The 21986-nt window shown below is 36.3% G+C and overlaps 1 protein-coding gene across 10 annotated transcripts in view; it reads right to left on the reverse strand.

The window, feature by feature from the left end:
- LOC105213533 (band 4.1-like protein 4A) overlaps positions 1–21986 on the reverse strand; it is a 209642-nt gene that overhangs the window by 107438 nt on the left and 80218 nt on the right. For all 10 annotated transcript variants that reach the window (XM_054226156.1, XM_011186422.3, XM_054226145.1 and 7 more), the window contains one exon: positions 17369–17846. In XM_054226156.1, coding sequence (XP_054082131.1) covers positions 17369–17452 — 84 coding nt within the window. In that variant the 5' untranslated portion in view covers positions 17453–17846. The remainder of the gene's footprint in view (positions 1–17368; positions 17847–21986) is intronic.

The raw sequence follows: 21986 nt of genomic DNA on the forward strand, positions 1-21986 counted from the left end.
AGACGAAATTATCTACAACTTCAAAGTTATGACTGTCAACAGTGACGTGGGAGCCAAGACTGACTGTTTGTTTGATGACAGGAGATATTTCGTCTTGTCCTCGTTCACCACCAGACCCATACGCTTCGCTTCCTTATCCAGTCTGGAAAAAGCAGAACTAACGTCGCGGGTGTTGTTTCCAATGATATCTATATCATCGGCGTACGCCAGTAGCTGTACACTCTTGTAGAAGATTGTACCTTCTCTATTTAGCTCTGCAGCTCTTATAATTTTCTCCAGCATCAAGTTAAAGAAGTCGCACGATAGTGAGTCACCTTGTCTGAAACCTCGTCTGGTATCGAACGGCTCGGAGAGGTTCTTCCCGATCCTGACGGAGCTTTTGGTGTTGCTCAACGTCAGCTTACACAGCCGTATTAGTTTTGCGGGGATACCAAATTCAGACATCGCGGCATAAAGGCAACTCCTTTTCGTGCTGTCGAAAGCAGCTTTAAAGTCGACAAAGAGATGGTGTGTGTCGATCCTATTTTCACGGGTCTTCTCCAAAATTTGGCGCATGGTGAATATCTGGTCTGTTGTTGATTTTCCAGGTCAAAGCCACACTGATAAGGTCCAATCAGTTTGTTGACGGTGGGCTTTAGTCTTTCACACAGTACGCTCGATAGAACCTTGTATGCGATATTTAGGAGGCTGATCCCACGGTAATTGGCGCAGATTGTGGGATCTCCCTTTTTATGGATTGGGCAGAGCACACTGAGATTCCAATCGTCAGGCATGCTTTCTTCCGACCATATTCTGCAAAGAAGCTGATGCAAGTACCTTATCAGCTCTTCGCCGCCGTATTTGAATAGCTCAGCCGGTAATCCATCGGCCCCCGCCGTCTTATTGTTCTTCAAGCGGGTAATTGCTATTCGAATTTCTTCACGGTCGGGCAATGGAACATCTGCTCCATCGTCGTCGATTGGGGAATCGGGTTCGCCATCTCCTGTTGTTGTACTTTCACTGCCATTCAGCAGGCTGGAGAAGTGTTCCCTCCACAAACTCAGTATACTCTGGTCATCAATAACTAGATCACCTCTGGTGGTCCTACAGGAGTGTGCTCCGGTCTTGAAACCTTCAGTTAGTCGCCGGATCTTTTCGTAAAATTTTCGAGCATTACCCCTGTCGGCCAGCTTGTCAAGCTCTTCATACTCACGCATTTCGGCCTCTTTCTTTTTTTGTCTGCAAATGCGTCTCGCTTCCCTTTTCAGCTCTCGGTATCTTTCCCATCCCGCTCGTGTTGCGGTCGATCGCAACATTGCGAGGTAGGCAGTCTGTTTTCTCTCCACTGCGAGACGACAATCCTCATCATACCAGCTGTTTTTTTGGCTTTTCCGAAAACCAATGGTTTCGGTTGCAGCTGTAGGTAAGGAGTTTGATATGCCGTCCCACAGCTCCCTTATACCGAGATGCTGATGAGTGCTCTCAGAGAGCAGGAGTGCAAGTCGAGTAGAAAATCGTTCGGCTGTCGGTTGTGATTGCAGCTTCTCGATGTCGAACCTTGTATTTGTTGACGTGTGCGCTTTTCTACACAGAGGCGGGTGCGTATTTTAGCTGCTACAAGATAGTCGTCCGTGTCGATGTTGGGACCACGAAGCGTACGCACATCAGAAACACTGGAGACATGTCGTCCATCTATCACAACATGATCGATCTGGTTGCGAGTGATTCGATCCGGGGACAGCTAAGTAGCTTGATGGATTTTCTTATGCTGGAATCTAGTACTACAGACGACCATATTTCGGGCCCCGGCGAAGTCGATCAGCCTCAGACCGTTTGGTGATGTTTCGTCATGGAGGCTGAATTTCCCGACTGTTGTGCCAAAGACACCTTCTTTACCCACCCTAGCGTTGAAATCGCCAAGAACGATTTTGACATCGTGGCGTGGGCAGGTATCTTTGATCACTTCGTCCTTCTCTTCCGTCGGGGCGTGGGCGCAAATCGGCGATATGTTGAAGAACCTCGCTTTGATGCGGATTGTGGCTAGACGTTCATCCACCGGAGTGAATGCCAGGACTCGACGACGGAGTCTCTCTCCCACCACGAATCCCACACCGAATTTGCGCTCCTTTATATGGCCGCTGTAGTAGATGTCACAAGGACCCACCTTCTTCCGTCCTTGTCCCGTCCATCGCATTTCTTGGATTACGGTGATGTCAGCCTTTACTCTTACGAGGACATCAACCAGCTGGGCAGAGGCACCTTCCCAATTAAGGGTCCGGACATTCCAGGTGCATGCCCTTAAATCGTAGTCCCCCCCAAAATTGGGGTCTCTCATCCGAGGCTGTTTTGTTCTTTTCATTGGGGGATGTTTTTATGTGGTGGGTCCCAAACCCTACGCACAACCGCATAAGCGGGTTTCGCCTTCTCACTTTAGCTCGCCTCCAAACGGATGTCTGTTGGCTACCCAGAGGATACTTGGTCTAAGACCGGAAGTCGTGAGCTGCTTGAGCCACATGTAAAAGAATCGTTCCTGGCCACTCCCAAGTGAATGACAGTCAGAAACTTTCCTCACTTACGTGAACTTCTACATATGACTCCATCCTCCACCATCCATCCATCCTCCATCCTAAACCAAAACTCTACAAGTCTCTAATCATTCCCGTCCTACTTTATGGTGCAGAAGCGTGGACGATGTCAACATCTTTGAAGTTTTCGAGAGAAAGGTTTTGCGGAAGATTTACGGTCCCTTGTCATTTACTTGTAGGACATGCGCCCAATGACTAGAGGATCTGAAGATTTTAATACGTTCATTGCGGTATTAAGTATCGGCGGTATCGACTCGACCGTAATCTTTAGGCGTTTACAGAAAGTGAGAATAACATTATTACTCAAAATATAGTTATTATAGTACCGACTATGAGAAATAATACAAAGGGTTCGACATAAAGCAGTAAACTCTGACAATGCTCCTACTGATGAATGATACAGCTTAGCTGTAATTTGAATTCTGTTATGGTCTATACGTAGTTCGAATAATAAAAAGTGGTTGCTTTATAAAAAGTTTTAGTAAACAATTAAAGTTCAATATTCAAAGAAATGACTAAAGTATAGTAATTTACATTTTTATTGATATTCGAGTTGAATGATAACTGAGTAAACGACTGTAATTGTTATAAGCTTTAATGTGACGTAAATGTTCGGACAATGAAATTCAGCTGAAAGTGAACGAACGAATTGGCCTCCCTATTAGAGGATATCATCAGTAAAGTTTAAACTCGCTTCGACACAACAAATAATTTCAACATGTTAGCGCTTATACCAAAAACGGTTCTTACTGTTATTTTAGCACTAATTTGTGCTCAATCAGTGGAAACCACAGAATATTTGCCACAAATACAATTCTATAAAGATTTTCTATTGAAAATATATGCCGAAGAGATGTTTGAGAACTGTCTGATTTACGGAGATATAAAAAAGAGTGAAACTCTAGCATTACTGTTACAAATCATCGTTGAAGACTTCGAGAAACCAATTATGTTTAAAAATACGAAATCGTCTTATCCACTAGCGGATTTATTCAACAGGAAAATACTCGTCATCGCTCAGTTAGAAAGCTTTGAAATGGAACTGCCGGTGCTTGCCGATATACTCGAACGCATACGACAAAAGCGTATTGTACTCATTAGCGCAGAACTCGGTTCGGATTCCAATACTGAAAAATATTTAACACTGCTTTTTAGAATATGTGAAAGGGAAAAAATGCTTAATGTGATAGTCGTTTTTCTGAATTTTTCATATACGAAATTGTTTTATAGCTACACAATTTTTCCTACATTTCAATTGGAGCAAGAGACGTTTGGTACCGCTGATGTAGAGGTATTCCCGCGCCGCATGAAGAATATACTTGGATATGGAATACGCACAATACCCGATCAGATATTTCCGTTCACATTTACTTACAAGCTGAATGGACATATAAAAGTGGGTGGTTATTTACCAAAACTCTTAGAAGCTTTTGCGGCAAGTGTTAATGGAACTGTGTCCTATCCAAAGCGAGTGATTCTAGATAAGTATTATTATCCTGCCACACTACTCAATATGACAAGCAGCGACGAGATGGATATTCCAATGGCTCGCATGTATATGCAAATGTCAAAATCCTTCGATCAAGCCTCTAATCCCTTCAGTATCACCGGAGTTTGTATCATGACACCGATTAGGTGGATCCACTCTTTCAAGGACTTCTATGCCATGTATTCATCTCCTACATATTTTGTACTGCTTTCGATTAGCACTGCGAGCATATGCATTTTGTTTTATTTGTGCCGTTGTCTACAATATCTACGGGCTGGAAAACGTTATTATAAGAATTTACTTTCAGTTTTTACTGAACCGAATTACTTATCTTTTTGTGTGGACTCCAACCACCCGACATATTTGAAGCGTTGACTTACTTTATGCATTTTAGTTTTCTTAACAATGTTATGGTTTCTGTGCGTCCACACTCACTTCACGGCCAATTTGAATACTTTTCTCACTAAGCCTACTATGATGCCAATTCCTAGCGATTGGGATAATTTGGATAAAAATTGGCACAAAATATTAATCAGTCTTGGCAGTTACAAATATCTTTCGCCATGGTGTGGTGAGTTTTGCAAAAATTTTGAAAAATATTTCGTCGTTGTAGAGACAGAGGAGGAATTCCGTCAGCAGCAGCATAAATTGAATACGAACTATGCCTATCTTGTCGATCTATTTTCGTGGCATTTTATTTAGTTGAGAATGAGATCACTGAGGAAGCCTATATTTCGTTTAACTGATATGTGTTTGCGTAGGCAAATCGTCTACTGTCTTCCCTTGCAGCCGAACTCAGTTTTCAAAGAATCTTTAAATTTGTTTCTTACAAGAATTCTCGAACATGGGTTAAAACAGTTTTGGATTGATGCAGCATATTTGGAAGCCATACGGTCTGGTAAAATGCATAACATAACATATACCGAAGAAGTGCTTAGACCCATTAATATGGAGTACATATCCTTCGTTTGGCCAATGTTTGGTTACGCTTGGGCTTTGGCTATTTGTATATTCGTATGCGAAGTGGTGTTTAGACCGAGAAAGTAAATAAGACAACAGTTCACGTAGAGAAAACATTCAATGTTGTTATTGTATTAAGATATTTCTGCTATATATTGTTTAGCCCTTTAAAAATAATAAATTTTGTGTGAACATAAAATTTCTACTTAGTTTATAATTTTTATCATCAGATTATTGAGGATCGAAGTGAAAGTAATGACAGTAAAGTAAGATTTCTAGATGGGGTAAAATGTTTGTATTGTTCCCATAAGAGGGAGATTTTATTATTGAATACTAATGTAACGTCAAAGGCATGTGTTTATATTTAGACCTCCACAGTGTTATCAAAGATAGATACATATCTTCTCCTTAGATATTGACTGTAAGATATTGGTTTATCGAGTTTGAATTAGGACGTACGTCGGTTTTTGTTGAGCCGTAGCCAGCTGCCCCTAAAATGGATAACTAAACAAATAATGACAAAAGTCCACAAACATAAACTGAATGAGTCATATCTTCTATAAAGCATTGGACATGAGAAAGCAAGGTGCCAAATGTTTGTCGCATTTGCTCACTAAGGACAACACCGTAATCGTGGAACAAATTTAAGCATTATTTGATGCAGTTTAAGCGAAACCCGACTGATTTTCTGCATCGTCTCGTAGCCGTTAATAAAATACGGATGAAACAGAGACAATCGAATCAGCAAAGACTAAACCATCAGCCGAGTGGACACCGTTTTCTAGAATTCTCATTCAAATCAAGTATTTGGAGAAGAGCAAAACAGACATTTTACAAATTATTGAGTCGATTTGACACAGAATTGATGAAAAACATGTAAGGAAGGGCTAAGTTCGGGTGTAACTGAAAATTTTACACTCTCGCAATTTATTTATTTAATTTTATTAATATTATACACAATTTGACCCACATATTCGTCATATATATGGTATAAAGTCCATTGAAAGTTGGAAACCCTAATATTAGGTATATAGGAGTAAGGTGAAGTTTCACGTATTTTCCCTCCGGATTTCTTCAAAATATCTGAGAGACTTACCCATATTTTCGTTAAAAAAAAATAGAACCACTGAGATCCTCATATTTGATATATGGGGCCTTGAAAATTTATGGTCCGATTTCGACGATTTTTAGAAGGACGATGCCACACTATAAAGGTAGTATTTGTGCAAAGTTCTGTTCCGATATCGTCATTAGGTCGACTTCGAAGTTCTGGTATATAGGAAGTAGGCGTAGTTGTGAACCGATTTGGCCTATTTTCACAACATATTGGGAAGCAAGGAAAATATTGCAAACCAAGTTTCATTGAAATTGATCGAGTAGTTTCAGAGATATGGTTTTTGGCCCATAAGTGGGCGGAACCACATTTAAAATTTTGTATACCATTTTGAGTGCAGCTCTTCTGTACCTTCTTTATAATGAAATTTAAGGTTTCTTTTGCCTTTCCTTACCGAAAAAAAGGATTTTTAGTAATTTTCGACGTAACCTTTGTATGGGAGGTGGGCGTGGTTATAATACGATTTTCTCCATTTTTGGACTATGTAAGGAAATGCGTGAAAGAACGACTCCTGAGAGTTTCCTTGATATAGCTTTAGCAGTTTACGTGATATGTATAAAAAACTTTGTAGATGGCGGGGCCACGCCCACTTTCCCAAAAAATTACATCCAAATATGCCCCTTCCTAGAACAATCCTTTGTACCAAATTTTATAGCTTCATAGCTTAATTTATGGTACTTTATGGCACGAATTTTCCTCTGATAAACATCGATATAGACATGTGATTTTTTATACTCTCGCAACCTGTTGCACAGAGTATCATAGTTTTGTTCACATAACGGTTGTTTGTGTCACCAAGAAATATAAGAGTTAGATATGGGGTTATATATACATAAATGATCAGGATGACGAGTAGATTTGAAATCCGGATGTCTGTCCGTCCGTCTGTCCGTCTGTCCGTGCAAGCGATAACTTGAGTAAAAATTAAGATATCTTAATGAAACTTGGAACACATGTTCCTTGGCACCCTGAGGAGGTTGCTTTCGAAAATGGGCAAAATCGGTCCACTTCCACGCCCACAAAATGGAGGAAACCGAAAACCTATACAGTGTCATAACTAAGCCATAAATAAAGTTATGAAAATGAAATTTGGAACATAGGATCCCATTAGGGAGGGGCACATTTGGATGTAATCTTTTTGGAAAAGTGGGCGTGACCCCGCCCTCAAATAAGTTTTTTTGTATATAACTCGCAAACCAATAAAGCTATATAAGCCAAACTTTCTGCAGTCGTTTCTTTTAGCCATTTCCTTATACAGTCCAAAAATGAAAGAAATCGGATAATAACCACGCCCACCTCCCATACAAAAGTTAGGTTGAAAATTACGAAAAGTGGGTTAACTCCCTAACGAAAAACGCCAGAAACACCAAATTTTACATAAGAAATGGCAGAAGAAAGCTACACTGAGATTTTTTTACAAAATGGAAAATGGGCGTGGCGTCGCCCACTTATGAGTCAAAAACCATATCTCAAGAACTATTCGACCGATTTCAATGAAATTCGGTATATAACACTTTCTTGACACCCTGATGACACGGGTGGAATATGGGCGAAATCGGTTCACAACTACGTCTACTTCCCATATAACCCAATTTTGAATTCCATCTGATTCGTTCACTTTATAATGTATTCATAAGGAACCAATGAAGCTAGCGGAATAAAACTTTACACAAATACTGTATTTGAGCTGTGACATCACTTGTGGAAAAATTGTCAAAATCGGACCATGACTTTTCAAGGCCCCTGATATCAAACATGAAGAACTCAGTGCCTAAGGTTAATTTTTCACCGAAAATATAGGTAAATCCCTCAGATATTTTAATGTAATTCATTCCCTCTGAATTTTTTTCTTATAACAGTTTCTCTCTGTACCTGAAATGGTAAAAATCGGGTCATAACTTCCCCCAGACCCTATATACCTAATTATAAGTAATATTAAATTAAGTGAGCGTATAGTCTTCGATACATTGTATCTTGGTGGTGAAAATAAGTGAAATCGGCTTAGGAATTACCTCAGTCCCCATATACTATTTATGATGATTTTCGTTATTCTATCGAACTTTATACCAAATATATGGGTCAACTTGTGTTATCTTTATAAAATTACATCATTAAATTGCGAGAGTATAAAATGTTCGGTTACACCCGAACTTAGCCCTTCCTTACTTGTTATATAATAAGAAAGAGTTTGTAGTTATAACTGTATACCTACATCTCTATTTATAATTTTAGCCATTGTAAATAAGCAAAAGTATTAATACCGCACCATATCAAATGCTGTGGTTGTGGCAACCACAAACATAAAGAGAAACAAAAACAAAAAGCATCGCTTATAAAAATTTAAAACGCAAAAGTTGCGTATACGCACAGGTGAACTTCACATACAATTACGCACAAATGCCGACAGCATGCGAGTGTTTAATTACATTTCACTTTGAATTGGTTTTCACTGTTTGCTAGCTGTAAAAAGAAAAAACAAAAACAAAAAAAAACGCACGAAATAAATTAAATGTGAAAAAAACGCCCGCAGCGTTGCGTTGAAACAATTTAATGAATTTTAATAGCGCAACAAGCATGCCAGCCCTCAATTCATGCGCATTTTTGTTAATTACAACGTTTACCGTTAACCCGCTAAACACACACGCCATGGGGGTGAAAGCAAGTTCGAAAGGAAGTTCTCTTAGGTGTGGCAAAGCAGAAATTAAGGCTTTGCATTTGCAATTCGGTTGTGGCAAATGAGGTAAATTAACTCGAAAACCAAGAAAAACAACAAAAAGAAGTGTGGGTGTCTGACTGTTTGTGTTTGTGTGTGTGTGTGAAGATATACTTATAATATCTGCCAGCACTTTATGAAACATCAAAGACTATTTTTTCGTTGCATTAGAAACCATGGCAACTTCAAAGGTTAGCAGAAAGAAATGCGCCGTTATTCATTAATGTGTTTATGTGGGCTATTATCATAATTTTATTGCCTACAAAAAAGCTTTTACTCCATAAAAAATGTATTGAAGATGCTTTGCTCTTGTTATTTTCTTAAATTTTAAGTACAATTTTTTATATTTTTTTGGTTTATTTGAGGAAGGAGGGGAAAAGTGTACTCTGCACGCATGAAATACTATAAAGAAATAAATTTTTATTGGAAATTGAATTAACCTAAATAAATTTACTGAATTGAAGTTTATTCCTTATATATTTTTATTTTATAAAGTTTAATATTCAAATAAAGTAAGTTTTTTTGTTTCAAAAACGAATTTTAATACTTAATATTGTATTTTGAAGCAGAGGATAATAAATATAATATGGATCAATCAATAGACGAAACTAGTATTATAGACTAGATTGTTATTCAAGTTAATTAAACGTTTGAAGCAGAAATGATAGCAGATAGGACTCATGATTATGAATAGTTCATGGTTTTCAAGAATACTTCTACGACCTATTAATAAGAGAATCTCACTAAGTTTTCAAGAAATATTTTTGAAGAAATAAATCAGATAGTTAATAAGAAAAGGTGCTCTGAACCTTTAAACAATGTCTTTACATTCCTTATAAAATCACCGATTTAATTTACGTAATACAGAAAATTTCAGATTTCACCAAATCTGACCTGTTACTCACTTTCCGTATTGTCAACATTTCTCTCCCCTCTTACGACCCTTAATTTAATAGAGTTTCAGACAAATTACTGCAAAGATTATGCTTACAAATAGTAGAAGTTTTTTAATTCTGAAGCTTACATGAAAGTATTAAAAAGTAGAACGAATCTATCACCTGTTCATTAATAGTTAACTTATTCACACAAGCCTACTCATTCAATTTGAACTGAATTTAAAGAATTTGCAAGTTTGCTTTCTAGAGGATTTAGTGTAAACTTCATGTTTTAAATGATGGAATTACAAACAGGGTGTTGTGACAAGTTTATCTAAAAATCAAATGTACTAGAAAGTAATATTCTTGCGATGAAAAACTATGTTTTAAAGAGTGAGACCTATATATACAAATGTTTTGGGAGGACAAGCGAGTGCTTTCGACTAATACAAAAAAGTCAATTCCTTTCATTTGGTCAGCATTATGTAACACTGATACAAGAAGATATTGGTTTAGGGATTTAAGAAGTTAGAAACCTCTACATCTCAAGGGAGTTCGAATTGCGGAATTGTCATTATGGATTATGCTGTCAGCTCAATGGCAAGGTTTGGTAGGTGTATAAGTTAGTAAGTACTCTCGAGCAGTTCCTCTCTAAAACATGTAATAATACGCCCGTTTAATAATTATAGCAACGTCAAAAATTTCTATGATTGCCTTTCACGAAAAATATGACGTTTTGTTATCTCATTTTAAGAACGAGCGAGATAACAGTTTTCCAGGTTTAGCTAAGAGATTGGCATATTTAGAGTTTTGATCCGAGGTTCTGAATAAAAACTCGTATGAATTGAAGTAGCCTCTGCTATTATTTTAATAAGATACATCTAAAATGCGCTCAGTATTACTAATCATGTTTAATCCGAAACAGTTGTACTTGAAAGTGTAAAGAGAAGAATGGTGAGCAAAAAAATGATTTTGTGAATTTTTAATGGATCTGGCGAATAACTTTAATTCCTTATTAGTTAGTTGAAGCTTTAGTTTAGTAGGAGTTATATTAGTGAAGTCATATTCAGACAGTTGGGTTTATAAAGGACCAAACGATGCTACAATACACTTTAATCTTTCATATGTATTAGGAGAGAAGCAACCTAATAGAGCAGTCGACAGTTCTTATTATTTATTCAAAACTCAAATTATAGTTTCAAGTATCATTACAATTAGTAACTTTACGAGTTGATAATATAGCTTAGTACAAAGTAACTCACTGTGGTATGGTTTGAGTTGAAAGACAGGTTAGCTCTTTTATAAAAACTTTGTTCTGGTTGGGCTATACACTTATTACACCCATTGCCATCTTACCATACACAAACGTATGTTTTATAGACTATTTCACATAGACTATTGAATCTATATTGAGAGATGCATCAAAATATCTCCCAAGCAATAGTCTGATTAAAAAAATTGTAGGCGTTTTAATTCGATTGCGATTATCTTTACATATTATCGATGTACCGATCACAATTATAGGCAAATTATATTCTATAGAGAGTTCTTCTACTTGAGTTCTTCTACTTGTTCTAAAGTCAACAGATCTCTTGCGTTTGGGAAAGGAAATACTGGATTCTACTTTGCATTTTGAAAGTTCGAAATCTCGTGAAGTGGTTATATTTAGAACCAATCCACTTTGTTGAACCCAATGCAATATCCTTAATTGTTGTATTGGAAAGAAGAAGAAGAGGAAGAAGGAAGCAAATACATCTATGGTGTTTGGTACAAAATTGGAAGCAAATAAATATTTTTGAAATCTTCAATAGCTTCACTATAACAAACGAATAGCTCACCTTGTATGAACTTTTGGATAGAAAAATTGTTTTACTAAGAGAAAAACACTCGAAAGAAAAGTAAACACTCTAAATCCACACATAAGTAGCAAAGTATTATGCTAACACACACTCGGGCTTAAACAAAAACTTAACTGGAACACTTGTGTATATATTAACTGCAGTCATGTATATATATTTACATACTTTAGCTTTAAGCTATAAGCGCTGCGACCCTTTTCCAAATGCGCCGAAGCTCAAGTGTTGCGCTGATAGGCCTTTTTAGGCACTTTAACCACAATAAGAACAACAGCAGCAACAACAATGGCAAATTGTCATTGTGGCAAGAAATGGTGGTGCGTGTAAAGTGTTTTTCGTGTTAATAAATAATTATGTGGCGATTGGTTGGTAGGCGCGCAGTCAAAAGCAGTCGAGCGCGAGCTTAAGCAAAGCAATTGAAAGCAGGTCTGAACAAAAACAAAACAAAACAGAGTAGTGAATAAGTGCCAACAACAAATACAAAAGGCGAACAAGTTACACAAAATTAATAATAAATAAACCTATGAGAACGCACGCACAGGCGGCTGAACTTTGAGTTGGAAGAGAAAAATGTGCAACAACAACAAGAGTGGCAGCAGCTTACCACTCGTTCAACACAAAACGCCGACATTGAATGAAGTTAAGTGGCATTTGAACTTGTCAAGTAGGTGGATAAACTTGAATATGACTTGCCGCAGGCGCACACTAACACATACATGTATACAGACATACATACACAATTATATGAATAAATCTGCAGCGTGTTTCCTCCCGCTCATTGCTTACTTCCTACTTGGGTGCAAGCAACAACTGCCAGCTTGTCTGCTGGCAGAACAAAGGCAGAAAAGCGGCACAACTCTGTGGCCAATTGAGTCTAATTTGAAATTCAATAAATCATGGAAATGAGTAAAGGGTGGCAATGCTGGCAGGAAAGATCGGAGATTTGCATATGCAAATGTATATTTATAAATGCCTTGAAGGCGGTTGGAGGCGGGCAAAGTGTGCCGAATGCCAGAAGCAGGTGCGTTCCAAACATATAAACATGTAAATATATATATCTACAACACATTCAAGCCGCCTTTTGTTCTTCTCATTGTGATTAAGCAGCAAATCATGTCGCCATCAAACATTTCAATTTCATATTTTTTTTACTGTGTTTTGAAATGTTTTTACGCTTTCACAATTTAGTAATAAATACATTTCCATGTTATGTAATTATGTACTTTGTGTTTATTGTTTACGGTTGGATTTTTGGTGTGCCCGCGCACAACCATCACTAATGCCAATTAATGTCTGAGCTTTAATTTCGTATGCGTCTGCGGCTTAATGTATTTGTAGTGCTTCGAGAATTCTTATGGCTGCTTTATGCCGCTATTGTTGTTGTTGTTGCTGCTCTGCTGTTTTTATTGGCATGTCATTTGCTGGTCTTATTGCCATTGCGTGGGTGTATTGTCACCAAGGCTGTGGTTTTTGATGTCACCGCAAAGCTTTGAGCTGGGGATTGCTTGAGTTGCCGAGGTAATAGAAATACCTTTAGACACTATGAAGGGGTTAGGTGGGTTTCAAAATTTGGAAATTTTTTTGTCTTATTTTTATGTTTATTACAACTATTTTTTTTTTCAAGCCAAAAATTTGATGAAAAAAATTCAGTTTTTTAATTAAAATTCTTTCAAAAATGCAATATTTTCAATTTTCCTTCGTTCATTAACCAGATTTATCCATGTATTATCGAAATATTTTTGGTTTATTGCTTTTACTGTTTAAATCTGTATCTTTCATATGCTTTATTGTTTAAATGGAAGCCCCCTTGTTTTTAGTCTCTGAAACCCACCTAACCCCTTAAAACAGAAACGGTTCCAAAACAAGATTCTGAAGATTCTGTAAACTGCGAAATTTTCCCATAGCAAAATAACTATTTACAATATTAACCCTTTCATTCCCAATGTTGCCTATAGGCAACATTGAACTTACCGGCTTCTAAATCTTGTTATTTAAATTTTTTTGACCACCGGTTTTTTCAATTATGTAGACTAATGTGCTGTGCAAGCTTCCAGTAACATTTTCTGTTATGAGCTGTGCACGTATTCATTCAGTATGCATTTTCCGCAGAGTGGAATTATCAAAATCGGTTTCGGGAAAAAAGTTATCCTAAAGTAGTTTTACAAAAGTGTTCAAAAACATAAAAATAATTGATTTATTTTAAAACAAAGTGAACTATATAAATAAGTAAAGATTATAGAGTCATTAAAAACAAAAAATTCATGAGAAAAGTGTTTAGTTTATTTATAATAATTTATTTTTTGCCTATAAGCAACATCCTGTAACTAATGAACCAGGATATATAGGACTTTGAAATTTTTATCACTTCATATTTTAGTTAAGTCTAATATATATCTGTACTAAAAAAAATGAAAGCTCCGCACATTTTAATTCGGGCATGAGAGGGTTAATTGCAAATATACTGACAATTCATGATTCCACACTACACCAGGTAGGGAATCGATTATTATGTGTCAATGCCCGCTCAACAGCATTTAACTGTAACAAATCACCTATAGGCCTATAGAAATTTTACCAACAGCAACTTCACATTCAAGTGCGCTCACACGCCAATCACTTGCCAGACCACAGTTTGTCCTCGACAGTTGAATTTTCATTATCGAAATCACATTTGGCCCCCACAGAGCAACATCTAATCATCAATGCCCAGCCGCAATAGCCTAAGGGCGAAGACAAAGGGCTCAACCATTAGGTGGGCCGGCGGCAAAGCAATCTCATGCGACAACCAACTGTGAACAGGTATTGAAATTGGAATTATGATTTAGTAGCGTTTATGTACAATATAAATTCAACTGAATGACGAAGTATTTTTCAGGCAAATTATGCATGTTGTCGAATTCGAGTGGCTGTGCGTCGACACATCGACACATTAATGAGGTGACACAATAGTACAAATTGCATAACACGAACAGCAGCAGCCAACAAATGCTGAATTACGCAGAGCTTGTAGCCAAAATTTATGTTTGAATGGGAGTTCACACGTATATATGGATAGAGAAATATGTGACCCCATAAATGAAATAAAAATATTTCATTTTCATAAGCCACAATCAAACAGCATTGAAACCGTTGATACCATTGATTATCAGCGCGCCAACACTCGACACGCAGACACACGTACACTCAGATATGCTCTCCCGTATGCCCAATCATTTGGTTCACACAAAACACACTTTGCGGTCATAATTCAAAGATTATTATATGCGTTGCTTGTTTGTTTTATTGTTTTTGTAACGGTTTTTTGTTCGACAGCACACATTGTCAGCGGCTTGCAACTGCAGCAGAAGGGAAGGTGCGCTGTGGCCACATGGGGTATATGCAATAAATTGGAATTTAATCATAATTTCGGCAGGCAACTCGCCAAAAACACACACACCAATAAGTCAAAAAGCTGCCAACAACAGCAACATTATTCACAAAACACACACACATTGTACTAGGGGTCCAATCAACAAAGCAACACTGTCAGCCGGCTAGCCACTGAATTGCCACAAATTCGATTTTGGCATTTCGATTTATTTCGAATGCGAATTTTGTGGGCTCATTTTGTTATTAACCGAACACATGTTTCTATTTCATTTGCGCCGCCAACCCCGCTGGATATATTGTATATCCGTATATATGTATGTACATATGTATGTGTTAGGCCTCTATTCATTTGTTTGTTGTTTTTTGCGGTTCACCAATTTATTTGCTTGAATATTTATTGATTACATGGTTTTGCCTGTTACTGTTTGTTGGTTTTTGTTGTTGTGCTTTTTACATATTTTCTCACTTTGCTTTCCCACAATTTACACTGTTTGATTTGTTGGCTTTAATTGTGTTCTTTTTTTTTTGGTGCTTTTAATTAGAAGCCACGCAAATTATTGTGTACTTTGGCTGCCACGAAATTATCATGTTAATATTTTTAAGCAGCTTTAACAAGTTCAATGGCATTGAAAATAGGTAAGAACGTAGGACGTTCTATCGCAACGAAATTTGTTGTACCTTGGACTCATTTGGAGTATGAATGTAAAACTGTTTATTGATACTGTTCACTCTAATATATCTTCGGATGTACAAGATATCTATAATATATAGAAACATTCTAAAGCTTCTTTCTAGATTCATACTATTTAAAAATAATTTATAATTTACTGTATATATAATACAGTTGCACTGAGACTTTTACAGGAACTATGTGTACTTAGAGCTACAAAACTTCTATATTTCAGCGCTACAGCATCTTAATGACTTGAATCAATAATTTTAAGGGGTTAGATGGGTTTCAGAGGTTAAAAAATAATTGTTTTTATACTCTCGCAACAAAGTTATTAAGAGAGTATTATAGTTTTGTTCACATAACGGTTGTTTGTGACAACCAAAACTAAAGGAATTAGATATAGGGTTATATATATACCAAAGTGATCAGGGTGAAAAGTGGAGCTCAAATCCGGATGTCTATTAGTCCAAAAATGGACGATATAACCACGGCCCCCCCATACAAAGGTTATGTTGAAAACGACTAAAAATGCTTTAATTGCGTAAGGGAAAACACCAGAAACCTTAAATTTCATTATAAAGAAGGTGCAGAAGGGCCCCACCCAAAATGGTAAAAAACAATTTTAAGTGGGTGTGGCTCCTCCCACTTATGGGACAAAAACCAAATCTCCGAAACTGCTCGACCAATATCAATGAAATTTGGTTTATAGTATTTTCCTTGCATCCCGATGATATGTTGTGAAAATAGGCCAAATCGGTCACAACCACGTCTACTTCCTATATACCAGAACTTTGAAGTCGACCTGAATAGTTTACTTTACAATATGTAAACCAGGGGACCAGGGGATCTTACGGTGCGCACATTATCGTTTTGGGTTCGCTTAATCCGGATCCGAGGTCCATTTAACCGCATCAGATTAGGATCATTCATCACAGCGGATTCACTTGAAACTCGCAACTCGGGGGTTTTAGAGGTCAAGGATTACGAATCCATTGTCAGTTTTTCAAAATTCAAAATGGCGCATCCAATATGAACAGATGCTTTTAGAAAAATTCATCGGAATCGCTTGAAACTTGTTACTCGTCGAAATGGAAGCCCTATGTGTTGTGGGAAAATAACTCCTTTAGTTGTTACTTTTTACAGATACAAATCGTAAGATTCCTTCTATGAATTAAATGAAAAATTTCACAGCTCCGTTATACACAAAAATTTCTATTGGATCCAAATAATCTCTACTTGTTGACGTTTTCATTTCCTTCTGGAATATCCTAAGTTGCATAACTCCTTCTTTCCAAATAAGTATAAGTGAAATCAATATGATGATTTGATAATATAATATATTATTTGAAAATGTATATATGTATGTATTCCAGTTACCTTCGCAAGAAGCAGAGGACCAAGATTTGATAATCAGAAAATTAAAAATTCTTAGAGCGATTAACTTAGAATTTGTATTGTATAAGCTGAATAGTTTGGATTTGTGGTGTGTCATATACGAAATGTAGCACTTTGTATGTAGAGGTGTACAACTTATCAATAATATGAAGCGTATTTTTTATATTTGGTAAAAGAATATTTTATAATAATAAATTATTTAACTTAATTAAATTTTTTTTATGAAGAACAGAAACGAGCTATATATACACCATTCACTTTATTGTAAAACGTATTTTTCTTTTTTAACCAAAATAATAAATTAGCAACTCTAGATTTATTATCATAAGCAACTATTTAAGTAATTTGGCGTCCACTCACCTTTATTTCATGTAAGAAATCCGTTTCGTCCAGCAAATTGATGCGCACGGACATAATCCGCGAGGGGCGGCAAAGACAATTCATCTTGCTGCTTTTTGCTCAACTGCTGCTAATTCATAGATATACACACACACTAACACTAGCACAGCGGTCGATTGCTTCTACTCTGGCTTTAAGTAAAATACACTCACATACGATCATTTACTTTTAGCAAAGTTTTTTTCAAACACATTTTTCACACTTAATCGCATAATTAATTCTTTAATTCATTAACCGCATAATTCTTCACTTTATAAATTATAGCACTCTTTCATGGTGAATTATGATTTCTATGTGTATGTGTGTGTAGTTCTTCAGCACTTATTGGTTATGGTTTCACTTAATACTTATTTATTTCACAACATTTATTTTAATTAATTTCAATTTAGTCATGCTTCCAATTTTTTCTATGGAGTTGTGAAGTGTTCTTCAGTTGTATCTGCAAATAAGCAAAGAAGATAAAATATTATTAAAATAACTTGAAATTTATATGTACATATATTTATAAGAACAATCATCGATAGGTTACTTTCATAATAAATTCATCAATATTCCAAAAAAATGGGAATAAAAGAATTTTAAAAATTTTTTTGAAAGGCTTGTTATTAAAACTATAAAGTCTTGTGCTGTACCCCAGTCAAATAATTATATGTGCACTTTGGCTTTTGTTTATATTTCTTATTTACTGTAATTTTTTGGATTTCGGTAAATGTAGAATAAAAGGTTGATATGTTACCGTTACTATGCAACGAAAATTGTTTCTTTTCTCGTTCCTTGTACAGTTACATTAAGAATGTGCTTGTGAATTGGGTATTGCATAGAAAATATTTATATGTGCAAAATCAGTTTAGCGGATCTTTCTTACTGATAGTGTCGCAGCAAAAACCTTTTTTTGCTTAAACTTTTGAAAATAAGTTTTATTTTATATTATTGTAGGTGCATTAACTTAATGAATTATTAAAAATTTGATTACATTTGTTTAACTTTAAGCCTAAAATGCCTCGTGATACTAGTTTATCAGCCAAAGAACAAGTAATAATCATAGGAATGCATGAAAGCGGAAGGAAGCAAAAACCCCACTAATTATTGTATAGTGCGACACAGCGGAAGAAAAACAACATTGACGAGCGGTGCGAAAGGATGATTCGAGAGCTAGTAGTTGCGGATTTGATAAGCAGCGATCAAATATGGACCTAGTTAAGACAGAAAATCACAATAAATATAATTTTTCCAATTATACCTAAAAATGTGTTTCTGAAACACACCTCTATGGCACCTAAACCAACGTTAAAGAAAGACACAATAAAGCACATTTAAGGTTTGCAACTAAATACCAATTCTGTGCCGATGAGTGATAGAATACAGTCTTTAGTGACGAAAAAAAATTAAATTTGGTCGGCCCAGGTCATTGCAAGAAATATTGCAGAGATTCGCACCAGGAACGACGGTCCTACTACAAGCGATGTTTTGAAAGCGGTACCTTGATTTCATTGGCTGCATTTTGCTGCTGTGGAAAGCTATCTATATGTTTTATACTCACTCAAATGAATGCTAATATCAATGCAGATCTTTTGGACAGCGAGTTAATAAAATTTGCTGGCAATATTCATGGCATCTAACTGGACATATCGAAAGGATAACGCTTCAATCCACACGAAGAACATCTTTAACGACCGGAAAATTGCGGTATTACAATGTGCAGAATTGAGTTCGAACCTAAATCCTATTGAGAATCTCTGGGGGAACCTCTCTGCTCCTGTTTTCCAAAACGGAAAGCAGTTTGAGACAGTACGTCACATTAAATTAGCCATAAAGCAATAATTTGCCAATATTTACATAACTATTCTACAGTCAGTAGTTAATTCTCTGATTAAGCGGCTTAATTTAGTTTTAAAATATAAGGACAATTCTATTGACTATTAAAATAAACATTTCTTTCAGTTAAACTCAAATGTATAGGCTTTACTGGTAAAAATAGTAAAATGCACATATAAATATTTACCATTAGCTTAAACTTCAATTTTGTTTTATAGTTTAAAAAATATTTTAAAATGTGTTAATTTTTTGTTTTTTATATCGTATACATTAATAATAACAAACCTGCATACTCAGAAATATTTTGCAATTTTGTAATCTTTAATTTTTTTTTGCAAAAAGTTCATGCACGCATACATATAATTATTTGACTGAGGTATATCTACAAAAATCTTAAATACTTAGCAGCAAACTTAAGGTTAAGGATCAATGCACAAGAACAATTTTGTCCCGACAACCCACGATGCCTCATTGAGAGACTACTATTGGAAAGTGTGATAGAGTAAGCAGAGAGGTAGATCTTCCAAAAGGGCTGTTAACAAAATATTGACCCAATTTCAATGAAATAAGACTGTATATAATTATATACAAAATTAAAGTATTTGACAACGAAGCCAACATAATTTTAGATTGAAGGTCTGTTAACACCGGTTTTACAGATAATATCCATTTAACCAAAAGATCTCTGTAGAAATAATTGTCGGTGTTAGTTATTCACGAAACCTATATATTAAGACTTCTGAATGGAATGTCGGCATACGAAGAATATTGAGATAGATAAAAATATTCGCATTAGACAATATGTACTTGCTTCTGATATACATATCGTACTAGGATCTCCTTAGAACTTTGATATCAGATCGGTAAGTAAAAACGTACATGTTTTCCAATGAAAAATAGTGATATAATAATGTTAGTATACATTCCTCAACATTTTTGGAAATACGAGTACTTTCCGGAATAACTTCGTTCGGAGTTGCAAGTTTTTCTGTTTCGTTGGTCTCCCATTTCCAAGAGATAGATGAACGTTTTTTGAACCGTTTTCTTTGGCAATCTTTTGTTGTAACATCGGACTTTTCGACCCACATAACGACAACAAAATAGTTCAACTAATCTAGGAGGATGTTCGTTAGTTAGTATATTTTAACCGATTAAAATCTCCGGGAGTATTCAATGTGTTCACTTGGAAATATTTCAAGAGGCGAAAAAATTTCCTTTAAAATTTCGTCCACCGAAGATCGGCTCGAACTGTTGTTGATTTGAATAAAATATTTCAATTGTTTGTAGTGGTAACGGAGAAGCAGAAAGCTATATTTGGAATCAGACCAAATAAAACAAAATGTGTATGGCTAAAATATGATATTCCAATAAACAATAATAAACTCAAGGCTTGACCCAACCTACAAACAATTTATAGTAACAAGCGTGAGGGAATCAGAGCCATATTAAGTATACTTATGTACATTGAAAGTATGTATGAACATAAGTACTAAAGTGAACATTGTGAAAAATTTACAAGAATTTTCTCACCCCACCTAGAAAACATTGAACACCGAATGTTATGTGTGTATGTCAGTATGTACATGGAAGTCTTAAGAACTATAAAGCAGGCTTGAAAAATTATAAGCTTGTTGTGTTACACTTTTCAAACGTTTTATTGTCTCGTTATAAGTCGCAAATGAAGGCTGTTAGGCGCTTAAAATCGTTTAAATGATTTTCTATTATTTTTTCATGTTCAGCATTACTGACAGCTTCGCGTGCGAATGCAAATCGTATGTTATATGAAAAAAATAATTGTAAATAACACCGCCGAGAACAAATAAGCGCTCAACTACACGCCTACATTGGCTCTGCGCATAATTATTATTTATTTTCTTCGTTTATGCGAGATTAATTCTGTATTTATTTACTTGCGCTGCCGGCGCGTGAGAAAAATTCGCAAACAATTGTTGCCCCGAGAATGCTACGGTGCGCGGTGGCTGAACCAGGGCTAACATAGTTAAGCACTCATAAGTGCATGCGGGCATACTTATAAGCATGCTTGGTGTGGCATGTACGAAAATATTTGCTGCAACTAGAATTACTGCGCTACAAGAACTCAACAATACGAGTGTGTGTATCTATTTCTGTGTGTGTTCTTAATACAAATATTTCATGTTGCAAGTAGCATAGTAAGTGTGGCAGCCACAGCGCGCGCCAACTGGTGCATGCCACACTCAAAAATTTGTGCGCACTTGCCACTTGCAACATGAGCAGGACGTCTTCTACACGAGTAAATTTACTATTACTCGGAAAGTAGACGGCTCTACTGAGGGGAAAGGGCTTACAATGCGTGCGACTTTCGTGGATTAAACAAATGCGCCAGAAATTTGGCGAGCGAAAGCTGAAAGCAAGCCACGGCATAAGTGTAGAAATTACTACATAACAACAACAAGAAAAAGTACTCGTACTTCTATTATTTATTACCAGCTCACGATTGTTGTTGTTGTTGTTACGTTCGTGCTAGTAGCAACTGTAAGAAGTAGTACGAAAAGTTAATTAACCACTTAAAAAATCAGGCCAAATCGCTAACGTGGCATTTCGCTAACGAATTCTAAGTGTTCGAGCACTTGGCTGTGCGCGCCGCTCGCCCTTTCGCTTGCGCGAGTGAAAATACTCGTCATAGCGGCAGCAGTGGATATCCGCAGCGATTTTACGTACCTGCATACATATTTACATATTTGTGCTTGTAAATAAGTCCACTTGAAGTGTGGGCACCCGCCCA

The sequence above is a fragment of the Zeugodacus cucurbitae genome, chromosome 2, assembly GCF_028554725.1.
Source record: "Zeugodacus cucurbitae isolate PBARC_wt_2022May chromosome 2, idZeuCucr1.2, whole genome shotgun sequence".
Classification (NCBI taxonomy): Eukaryota; Metazoa; Arthropoda; class Insecta; order Diptera; family Tephritidae; genus Zeugodacus; species Zeugodacus cucurbitae.